General features: G+C 44.4%; 1 protein-coding gene across 1 annotated transcript in view; it reads right to left on the bottom strand.

Annotated features, from left to right (window-relative positions):
• The window catches only part of LOC121583098 (fibrillin-2), a 272,325-nt gene that overhangs the window by 32,805 nt on the left and 227,319 nt on the right, over positions 1 to 12,201 (bottom strand). Inside the window, exons 49-52 of the mRNA XM_041899311.2 lie at positions 10,758 to 10,883; positions 10,202 to 10,354; positions 9,409 to 9,474; positions 9,037 to 9,162 (exon numbers count right to left, since the gene is read on the bottom strand). Of these exons, the coding sequence (XP_041755245.2) occupies positions 9,037 to 9,162; positions 9,409 to 9,474; positions 10,202 to 10,354; positions 10,758 to 10,883 (471 nt within the window). The remainder of the gene's footprint in view (positions 1 to 9,036; positions 9,163 to 9,408; positions 9,475 to 10,201; positions 10,355 to 10,757; positions 10,884 to 12,201) is intronic.

The raw sequence follows: 12,201 nt of genomic DNA, 5'->3' as shown, positions 1-12,201 counted from the left end.
CTGTCCTATATGAGCAACCACCTGGTAGAGCCTGTCATATATGAGCAACCACCTGGTAGAGCCTGTCCTATTTTTTTTTTTTTTTTTTTCACCTTTATTTAACCAGGTAAGCCAGTTGAGAACAGGTTCTCATTTACAACTGCGACCTGGCCAAGATAAAGCAAAGCAGTGCAATAAAAACAACACAGAGTTACATATGGGGTAAAAAACATAAAGTCAAAAATACAACAGAAAATATATATACAGTGTGTGCAAATGTAGCAAGTTATGGAGGTAAGGCAATAAATAGGCTATAGTGCAAAATAATTACAATAGTATTAACACTGGAATGCTAGATGTGCAAGAGATTATGTGCAAATAGAGATACTGGGGTGCAAAAGAGCAAAATAAATAACAATATAGGGATGAGGTAGTTGGGTGGGCTAATTTCAGATGGGCTGTGTACAGGTGCAGTGATCGGTAAGGTGCTCTGACAACTGATGCTTAAAGTTATTGAGGGAGATAAGAGTCTCCAGCTTCAGAGATTTTTGCAATTCGTTCCAGTCATTGGCAGCAGAGAACTGGAAGGAATGGCGGCCAAAGGAGGTGTTGGCTTTGGGAATGACCAGTGAGATATACCTGCTGGAGCGCAGACTACGGGTGGGTGCTGCTATGGTGACCAATGAGCTAAGATAAGGCGGGGATTTGCCTAGCAGTGATTTATAGATGGCCTGGAGCCAGTGGGTTTGACGACGAACATGTAGTGAGGACCAGCCAACAAGAGCGTACAGGTCACAGTGGTGGGTAGTGTATGGGGCTTTGGAGACAAAACGGATGGCACTGTGATAGACTACATCCAATTTGCTGAGTAGAGTGTTGGAGGCTATTTTGTAAATGACATCGCGAAGTCAAGGATCGGTAGGATAGTCAGTTTTACGAGGGCATGTTTGGCAGCATGAGTGAAGGAGGCTTTGTTGCGAAATAGGAAGCCGATTCTAGATTTAACTTTGGATTGGAGATTCTTTATGTGAGTCTGGAAGTTGAGTTTACAGTCTAACCAGACACCTAGGTATTTGTAGTTGTCCACATACTCTAGGTCAGACCCGTCGAGAGTGGTGATTCTAGTCGGGTGGGCGGGTGCCAGCAGCGTTCGATTGAAGAGCATGCATTTAGTTTTACTAGTGTTTAAGAGCAGTTGGAGGCTACTGAAGGATTGTTGTATGGCATTGAAGCTCGTTTAGAGGTTTGTTAACACAGTGTCCAATGAAGGGCCAGATGTATACAAAATGGTGTCGTCTGCGTAGAGGTGGATCTGAGAGTCACCAGCAGCAAGAGCGACATCATTGATATACACGGAGAAAAGTGTCGGCCCAAGAATTGAACCCTGTGGCACCCCCATAGACTCTGCCATAGGTCCAGACAACAGGCCCTCCGATTTGACACACTGAACTCTATCTGAGAAGTAGTTGGTGAACCAGGCGAGGCAGTCATTTGAGCAACCACCTGGTAGAGCCTGTCCTATATGAGCAACCACCTGGTAGAGCCTGTCCTATATGAGCACCGACCTGGTAGAGCCTGTCCTATATGAGCACCACCTGGTAGAACCTGTCCTATATGAGTAACCATCTGGTAGAGCCTGTCATATATGAGCAACCACCTGGTAGAGCCTGTCCTATATGAGCAGCGACTGGTAGAGCCTGTCCTATATGAGCAGCGACTGGTAGAGCCTGTCCTATATGAGCAACCACCTGGTAGAGCCTGTCATATATGAGCAACCACCTGGTAGAGCCTGTCCTATATGAGCACCACCTGGTAGAACCTGTCCTATATGAGCAGCGACTGGTAGAGCCTGTCCTATATGAGCAGCGACTGGTAGAGCCTGTCCTATATGAGCAACCACCTGGTAGAGCCTGTCCTATATGAGCAACCACCTGGTAGAGCCTGTCCTATATGAGCACCACCTGGTAGAACCTGTCCTATATGAGTAACCACCTGGTAGAGCCTGTCATATATGAGCAACCACCTGGTAGAGCCTGTCCTATATGAGCAGCGACTGGTAGAGCCTGTCCTATATGAGCAGCGACTGGTAGAGCCTGTCCTATATGAGCAACCACCTGGTAGAGCCTGTCATATATGAGCAACCACCTGGTATAGCCTGTCCTATATGAGCAACCACCTGGTAGAGCCTGTCATATATGAGCAACCACCTGGTAGAGCCTGTCCTATATGAGCAGCGACTGGTAGAGCCTGTCCTATATGAGCAGCGACTGGTAGAGCCTGTCCTATATGTGCACCGACTGGTAGAGCCTGTCCTATATGAGCAATCACCTGGTAGAGCCTGTCCTATATGAGCAACCACCTGGTAGAGCCTGTCCTATATGAGCAGCGACCTGGTAGAGCCTGTCCTATATGAGCAACCACCTGGTAGAGCCTGTCATATATGAGCAACCACCTGGTAGAGCCTGTCCTATATGAGCAACCACCTGGTAGAGCCTGTCATATATGAGCAACCACCTGGTAGAGCCTGTCCTATATGAGCAGCGACTGGTAGAGCCTGTCCTATATGAGCAGCGACTGGTAGAGCCTGTCCTATATGTGCACCGACTGGTAGAGCCTGTCCGATATGAGCAATCACCTGGTAGAGCCTGTCCTATATGAGCAACCACCTGGTTGTCACCAAGAAAACAAGGACAGGCTCTACCAGCGACCTGGTAGAGCCTGTCCTATATGAGCACTGACCTGGTAGAGCCTGTCCTATATGAGCAGCGACCTGGTAGAGCCTGTCCTATATGAGCAGCGACCTGGTAGAGCCTGTCCTATATGAGCAGCGACCTGGTAGAGCCTGTCCTATATGAGCACCGACCTGGTAGAGCCTGTCCTATATGAGCAACCACCTGGTAGAGCCTGTCCTATATGAGCACCGACCTGGTAGAGCCTGTCCTATATGAGCAGCGACTGGTAGAGCCTGTCCTATATGAGTAACCACCTGGTAGAGCCTGTCCTATATGAGCAACCACCTGGTAGAGCCTGTCCTATATGAGCACCGACCTGGTAGAGCCTGTCCTATATGAGCAACCACCTGGTAGAGCCTGTCCTATATGAGCAACCACCTGGTAGAGCCTGTCCTATATGATCAACCACCTGGTAGAGCCTGTCCTATATGAGCAACCACCTGGTAGAGCCTGTCCTATATGAGCAACCACCTGGTAGAACCTGTCCTATATGAGCACCGACTGGTAGAACCTGTCCTATATGAGCAACCACCTGGTAGAGCCTGTCCTATATGAGCACCGACCTGGTAGAGCCTGTCCTATATGAGCAACCACCTGGTAGAGCCTGTCCTATATGAGCAACCACCTGGTAGAGCCTGTCCTATATGAGCACCGACCTGGTAGAGCCTGTCCTATATGAGCAGCGACCTGGTAGAGCCTGTCCTATATGAGTAACCACCTGGTAGAGCCTGTCCTATATGAGCACCGACCTGGTAGAGCCTGTCCTATATGAGCAGCGACTGGTAGAGCCTGTCCTATATGAGCAGCGACTGGTAGAGCCTGTCCTATATGTGCACCGACTGGTAGAGCCTGTCCTATATGAGTAACCACCTGGTAGAGCCTGTCCTATATGAGTAACCACCTGGTAGAGCCTGTCCTATATGAGTAACCACCTGGTAGAGCCTGTCCTATATGAGCAACCACCTGGTAGAGCCTGTCCTATATTTTTTTTATTTTTTTTTATATACTTTGTTTATTGAATTTTCAGTACCAGCATTTAGTAAGTAATTACACTTGAAAGTTATTTGGTATGAATATGGAACAACAATTTGAAGACATCAATACAGCAAAACATGGAGAGACAGACATGAAAGAAAAAATAGACATTAAGTACATAAATAAGATAAAACACAAAAAAAAAAAAAAAAAAAAAAAAAAAAAAGGAAGAATATCTGTTTTGATCCAGTTGTTATAGGTCAGCTAGCACAGTTATTACCGTCCTTAACATCCGAGATGTCGTATATGCACATACCAGGCTTCTTACATCACCAATATATAAATATACATCACTCTGGAACTGCAGGGAAATGTATTCTTTTGACATAAGAAAAGAAGGGGAGCCCACTTTGCATAAAATTTGTCTACAGACCCATTGAGTGTCTGTTTTATTTTCTCCAACTTTATGCAATTCAAAATAGATTTAATCCAAAGAGCATGAGAAGGGGCTGCAGAGGATTTCCATCTAAGTAAAATTAATCGTCTCGCTAACAACGTGACAAAGGCAATTACATCCTTATTCATTTTGGTCAATTGTATTGTGGGTAAGGAAACTCCAAATAATGCAATGAGAGGGTCTGGCTCGATCTGTGTGCCGCTTAATTCTGAGAGTGTGTTAAAGATGTCTTTCCAGAAACCAACAAGAGATGGGCAGCACCAAAACATGTGCACATGATTAGCAGGGGACTGGTTACATCGAACACAATTAGGGTTCACATCCTTGTAAATTTTTGATAGTCTTGCTTTGGTCCAGTGAGCCCTATGAATGAGTTTGCATTGGATGAGGCCGTGTCGAGCGCAAATAGAAGAGCTATGTACCCTTTTGAGTGCCTCTTCCCATAGTTCATCAGATATTTCCTCACCCAGCTCCTCCTCCCAAGAGGATTTGATATTGTTTAATGAGATGGCTTGTAGTGAGCAAATTTGACTATAGATTATTGACATTGTGCCTTTCTGATTAGGAAGAGGGGTGAGAAATGTGTCGAACTGTGTTCCACTAGAAAGGTTGGGGAATCCTGGATCTATGCTGCGGATGTAACTCCGGACTTGTAAGAATCTAAAAAAATGATGTCTGGGGAGACCAAATTTAGCTGATAGTTGTTGAAACGTACTAAATGTATTGTTAGTATACAGATCTCTGAATCTTTTAATACCGAGATTAGACCATGTTGAGAAAGCACCATCAATCATAGATGGGGGAAAAGCTGGGTTTGAGGCTACCGGAGCCAAGGAAGAGGTTGTTTGAAACCCAAAGTGGCGCCTAAATTGATTCCAGATCTTCAATGTTGTTTTGACACATGTATTGTTGGTGAAGGAGGAGTAAGGGCCTGTAATAGAGGAGTGAGCGAGGGAAGACAGTGATGCCGGTGTAGACGAGGCAGCCTCCATCTCCAGCCAAGTTGGGGGTGGGAATATTACTCTGCTCTGCAACCAGTACTGAATGATCCTAAGGTTAGCGGCCCAATAATAGAATCTGAAATCTGGTAGAGCTAGACCGCCGTCTGGTTTGGGCCTCTGCAAGAGCTGTTTTCGCATCCTAGGAGGCTTTTTTGTCCCATATAAAGGGTAGAATTAGGCCGTCGATCTTTTTGAAAAATGTATTGGGTAGAAATATTGGAAGGCACTGATAGAGGTATAAGAATTTAGGGAGAGTATTCATTTTAATAGAGTTAATTCTAGCAACTAAGGAGAGGTGTAGCAAAGACCACCGTTCCAAATCGTCCTTAGTACGGGTTAAGAGAGGAGCAAAGTTGGCTTGAAAAAGGTTTTCAAACCTAATTGTGACATGTACCCCGAGATAAATAAAACTGCTGTGTGCTATTTTAAATGGCAAGTTATGTAAAGGGGATTTTTTTGCAGCCATGTTAAGTGGCATCAATTCACTTTTACTGAGATTTAGTTTATACCCTGATATGTGACCGAAGGATGCGAAAGTGGCAAGGGCAGCAGGGACAGAGACAGAAAGATTGGATGTGTATATTAATAAATCATCTGCATATAAAGACAGTTTGTGTTCGTGCCCGTATCTGACTATGCCTTTGATGAGGGGGTTGGAGCGAAGTGCTATTGCAAGTGGCTCTATGGCGAGGGCAAACAGTAAGGGACTTAAAGGGCAACCCTGACGTGTCGATCTTTGCAGAGGGAAGCGATCTGATTGAGTGTTATTAGTCCTGACAGAGGCTTGGGGGATGAGTACAGAAGTTTTGTCCAGGTCATGAATTTGGAGCCAAAGCCAAATTTATTTAGAGTGTAAAAAGGTATTTCCATTCCACCCGATCAAACGCTTTCTCCGCGTCCAGGGATATAATGGCTTCAGAGGTATTGTTGACAGAAGGATTGTATATAATATTAAATAATCTTCGGAGATTGAAGAATGAGTGTCTATTTTTTATAAATCCTGTTTGATCCGGAGAGATAATTGATGGGAGGACTGTTTCTAGCCGCGTTGCCAGAATTTTGGCTAGAATTTTATAGTCCACATTTAGCAGGCTAATTGGACGGTATGATGCACAGTCAAGAGGGTCTTTGTTTTTTTTTAAGAATAACACAAATGGTTGCTTGAGTGAGAGTATGTGGGAGAGCACCATTTACAAATGCATCATTGTACATTTCAATTAGAATAGGGGCTATTTTGGTGATAAACTTTTTATAAAACTCTGTCGGGTAGCCATCAGGCCCTGGGCTTCTCCCAGATTGAAGGGATTTGACAGCGTTAGACAGTTCTTCAACAGTGATCGGCTGCTCTAATTTTTTTACCAAATCCCGGCCGACCGAAGGCACAGATAGTGAGTGGAAGAAATTATCCAATTCCAGTGTATCCGCTTTACTTTCAGAGGTATATAGAGACTGGTAAAATCTCTTGAACTCCTCATTGATCCCCCCAGGATCTAATGATATCCCAGATGATGTACGAATTTTTGTAATCTGAGATGATGATGATTGTTGACGTAACTTGTGAGCTAATAATTTACTGGCTTTCTCTCCTTGTTCATAGTAAGTGCTCCTAGACTTGACAAGCATTTCAGTAACCTGGTCTGAGCCTGTCCTATATGAGTAACCACCTGGTAGAGCCTGTCCTATATGAGCAACCACCTGGTAGAGCCTGTCCTATATGAGCACCGACCTGGTAGAGCCTGTCCTATATGAGCACCACCTGGTAGAGCCTGTCCTATATGAGCAACCACCTGGTAGAGCCTGTCCTATATGAGCACCACCTGGTAGAGCCTGTCCTATATGAGCACCACCTGGTAGAGCCTGTCCTATATGAGAAACCACCTGGTAGAGCCTGTCCTATATGAGCACCACCTGGTAGAGCCTGTCCTATATGAGCAGCGACCTGGTAGAACCTGTCCTATATGAGCACCACCTGGTAGAGCCTGTCCTATATGAGCACCACCTGGTAGAGCCTGTCCTATATGAGCAGCGACCTGGTAGAGCCTGTCCTATATGAGCACCACCTGGTAGAGCCTGTCCTATATGAGCAACCACCTGGTAGAGCCTGTCCTATATGAGCAACCACCTGGTAGAGCCTGTCCTATATGAGCAACCACCTGGTAGAGCCTGTCCTATATGAGCAACCACCTGGTAGAGCCTGCGTACGGCAACCTGGACTGGAATCTGAAATGGTTCTTTTGGATTTTACACAGTTTTTACACTGAACAAAAATATAAACGAAACATGCAACGATTTCAAAGATTTTACTATGTTACAGTTCATATAAGAAATCAGTCAATTGAAATAAATTCATTAGACCTTAATCTACGGATTTCACATGACTGGGAAAACAGATATGCATCTGGTACATGGGACATTTTCTGCTTCCAGGAATTGTGTACAGATCTTTGCAACATGTGGCTGTGCATTATCATGGTGAAACATGAGGTGATGGCGGCGGATGAATGGCACGACAATGGTCCTCAGGATCTCGTCACGGTATCTCTGCGCATTCAAATTGCCATAGATAAAATGCAATTGTGTGTTGGTTGTCCATAGCTTATACCTGCCCATGCCATAACCCCACTGACACTATGGGGCACTCTGTTCACAATGTTGACATCAGCAAACATACATTCTGTTTGCCATCTGCCCGGTACAGTTGAAACCGGGATTCATCCGTGAAGAGCACGCTTCTCCAGCGTGCCAGTGGCCATCGAAGGTGAGCATACGCCCACTGAAGTCGGTTACGACGCCGAACTGCAGTCAGATCAAGACCCTGGTGAGGACGACGAGCACGCAGATGAGCTTCCCCAAGACGGTTGCGCAAACTCACAGTTTCATCAGCTGTCCAGGTGGCTGGTCTCACACAATCCCACAGGTGAAGAAGCCAGCTGAGGAGGTCCTGGGCTGGCGTGGTTACACGTGGTCTGTGCTTGTGAGGCCGGTTGGACGTACTGCCAAATTCTCTAAAATGATGTTGGAGGCGGCTTATGGTAGAGAAATTATCTTGGCATAGGAGAAATGCTCACTAACAGGGATGTAAACAAATTTGTGCGAATGGAACATTTCTGGGATCTTTTATTTCGGTTCATGAAACATGGGACCAACACTTTACATGTTTGTGTTTATATTTTTGTTCAGTGTATTTAGGCTAAGGCACTCCATCGCAGTGCTAGCTGTGCCACTAGAGATCCTGGTTCGAGTCCAGGCTCTGTCGCAGCCGGCCGCGACCGGGAGACTCATGGGCGGTGCACAATTGGTCCAGCATCGTCCAAGGTAGGGGAGGGTTTGGCCGGCAGGGATGTGGGTTCGTTTCCCACGGGGGGCCAGTATGAAAACCCCCCCCAAAAATACAACAAAATGTATGCACTCACTAACTGTAAGTCGCTCTGGATAAGAGCGTCTGCTAAATGACGTAAATGTAAAAATGTAAATGCAGTATGCACTGTAGGTTAGACTGGAATTCAGCTCTTAGCTGCCAATGTGTAACGTGAATAAAGTTGCACCTTTTTCTTCCTAATGCTCGTATTATTTTGGGGCGGCACCTCATCTCACATTGGTTTAGCGCCTTCTGCTCCTCTCCTAACGTTAATAAAATACAATGAAAGGGAAACTAAAGAGATCTGGTTCTAACATGTCTTTTTTTTAATTGTCTAAATGCTAATGGATTTCAGTTTGTATTGACTGCTATGTGAGTTGTTATAAAACTTGAATATATAAAAAAAATTTAATAGGATTGTGTTTCACCGATACAGTGTACCCCAGTATGGTTGACTGGGTAACATGTTTCCTGTTAACTCTATAAGCAGTTCATTATTATAGAATAGCTGTATTGTATAGGATTGGGCCTTACCAATGCAGTGCACTCCAGTGTAGTTGAGGGTGTAGCCCATGGGACACTCGCAGCGGAAAGAGCCGTCTGTGTTGATACAGTGGCCGTTGTGACAGATGCCTGGGTTCTCCACACACTCATTCAGGTCTGGAGATTCCCAAAGAAGTGCAATGTTAAGAGTATTATCCATCCCAACATTATTCATCAATCCTATTCATTGTGGTTATAGTTGAAATCATAGTTCTATCCAATCACATTCATGCCGTTTCATGTCACCTCGTCAAAGGTTCAACATAAAACAAAACCTTTAAAGCGATATCATTCTCTCTCAAAACATAAATCACAGTAACTTTTCACACTGTACCTCACATATCTTTAATGTGGGTGAGTTACCTATGCGTGTGTCTCCAATCCCAGTGATTATGCCATGGCCGAAGGGACACAGGTGCTGGAACGCCACTGATGGAGAAAAAATTATAACAATATTAATATTTCTAACTCAATCATTCTGAATTGAGTCTGACTATGGACTCTATTCAATCCCCACTGCTCTTATGGAATAACCACATGAATTTCACATGATCACATGTGAAGTGATCCAAAAACACATGTTTTCATGTTTTTTTCATGTGATCTTATGTGAAGTTAATGTGACAACATGTGACAACATGTAAAGCAACATGTGATAACATAAAACTGCATGTGTACAAATTGTGAAATCATGTGATTTCCCACGTGAAATCATGTTGTTTTTCTGTAAGGGTGCGCATAGACGTCAGTTCAACGTCTAATTTTTATTTACATTTGAATGAGTTGTCAACTAATGTGAATTCAACGTGAAATCAACAGCGTGAAATCATTGGATTTGGGATCAAATGTGGGTGAAAAAAATTCACGAAATTCCTTTGCCTTGATGACCTTTGCAAATCCAATTAGTTTTCCACGTTGATTCAAATTCATCACATATTTTTTATTTATTTAAATGACGTGGAAACAACATTGATTCAACCAGTTTGTGCCCAGTGGATCAAGACACAGTTTAGGGAGTAGGGATGGGTCTCAATCCAAAATAGAATGCTGTTTTTGTCAAACCCAAGCTGCTAAATATGGTTTTGTGTGTGTGTGTGTGTGTGTGTGTGTGTGTGTGTGTGTGTGTGTGTGTGTGTGTGTGTGTGTGGACTCCTACCATCCTGCTTCTTGGGGCAAAGTTCACAGGGGTCTCCCCAGCCCTCCTTGGGCATAGTGCTGCAGCAACACTTGGCCTTGCTGGTGTTGAAGGCCTGAGGCACCGAGCACTTGCCGTTCTCAAAGCGGGTGAAGCAGTAACTCTCTCTGGTGTCTAGAGAGATGAAAAGAGAGACAGACAGAGAGAGAGAGCAACAAGAGACAGACAGAGAGAGGCTGGTCAGAGGCTAAAAACTGGCCCACAACATCATACAAATCTTCCACTGTGTTTATTGGGCTTTCCACCAACAACGCAACAAAACAAACAAAGCAGGGTTGAAAAAACATTGTGCAGTACTTTGATTGGCTGAAAGCCGTGGTATACTGTGACAATAACACAATATTGTTGAAAGTAAAATGTTGGAAATGAGTGCTGTAGCAGTACCAACATACACAAACAATTTGACATAACATGTGCCACAACAAACCTTCCTTCCAAAACCTTTTGTTGTCTAACTATCCTCATACGCCAAACTCTCAGCGCTGTTTTGACACCATTCTGGTTGGCCCCTACATACCGTAACACCTGCGACCGTTCTCAGACAGCACGAAGCCAGGCCTGCACACACACTGGAAACTGCCCGGGTTGTTGAAGCAGGAGCCAAACAGGCAGATGTTAGGGTCTTCTTCACACTCGTTGACATCTGCAAGAGGAAAAAAGGGGCGAACTGTCATTCCTGTTACAAAATGGATGCCTCTGTGTGGATAGTCCTCACAGAACACACCAGACCTGGGTTCAAATACTATTGGAAAAAATGTCAAATACTTCAGCTGTACTTAAAGGCAAACTATCTTTTCCTATTTTACTCATTTGTACACTGTTGATAAAGTCCCAAAATGTTTTGTATATCAACAGTTTTCTAGATATTGGACTTCCAAGAAGCAAAGTGTCACCTGGCACATTCAAAGTATTTGACAGATTTTAAATAGTATCTTGAACCCAGGTCTGGCTCACGCAGAGTGTGGAGAGTGAAGAGAGAGGTATTTAGAAGGCTCTAGCACTGAACCCAGGGAAACATCAACTGAAGCAGAGGGTGCTGGGGAGAGGAGTGATACGTCATTGTCGTGGCCAAATTGGGGAACCCAGTATGTGGTGTGAAAGTAATATGGTACACCACAGTCTACTATGTCTTACGAATGGACAGAGTGGGACTACACTCGCATACAATTACGCACAAATGTTCGCTAAAACCCGTCTCCTGCAGTCAAAGAGTGGCAGGTGTTGCATGGAACGTTGGACCTCTCGACAAAAATGGTTTCTTCAAGCATGATTCCTCTTCATGTTTTGACTTCCTGATGGTACAGCGCAGGCTCCCCGGGGCCTAGCGGAGGGAACGGAGGGAGCGGATCCTCACCTATACGCTGGTCGCTCTAGACTGTTTACGTTTATTAGGATCCCCGTTAGCGACAGATAGTCTTACTGGGGTCCAACACATAACGAAAAAGACATTACAGACAATATACTTTACAATTTACATTAACATGTAGTGTGTGTGTGTACAAAACATTAACATGTAGTGTGTGTGTGTTGCTCTATTAGTTTTTTAAAAACCAGGTTTGCTGTTCACTTGCGCTATATAAGATGGAAGGGAGTTCCATGCACTCATGGCTCTGTATAATACTGTATGTTTCCTTGAATTTGTTCTCGACCTGGGAACTGTGAAAAGACCCCTGGTGGCATGCTACAAGACCATGGTGCTTGCCTACGGAGCTGTGAGGGGTAGTAGAGGGCCTAGAGAGCTGCCCTGTGGTACACCACACTTTAAATGTTTGACATTAAAGAAGCTTCCATTAAAGAAAACCCTCTGAGTTCTATTAGATACAGTGAGGGAAAAAACGATTTGATCCCCTGCTGATTTTGTACGTTTGCCCACTGACAAAGAAATGATCAGTCTATAATTTTAATGGTAGGTTTATTTGAACAGTGAGAGACAGAATAACAACAACAAAATCCAGAAAAAC

Source organism: Coregonus clupeaformis, chromosome 15, assembly GCF_020615455.1.
Source record: "Coregonus clupeaformis isolate EN_2021a chromosome 15, ASM2061545v1, whole genome shotgun sequence".
NCBI lineage: Eukaryota > Metazoa > Chordata > Actinopteri > Salmoniformes > Salmonidae > Coregonus > Coregonus clupeaformis.
The sequence above is the reverse complement of the archived record's forward strand: the minus strand, read 5'-3'. Positions and strand labels throughout refer to the sequence as shown.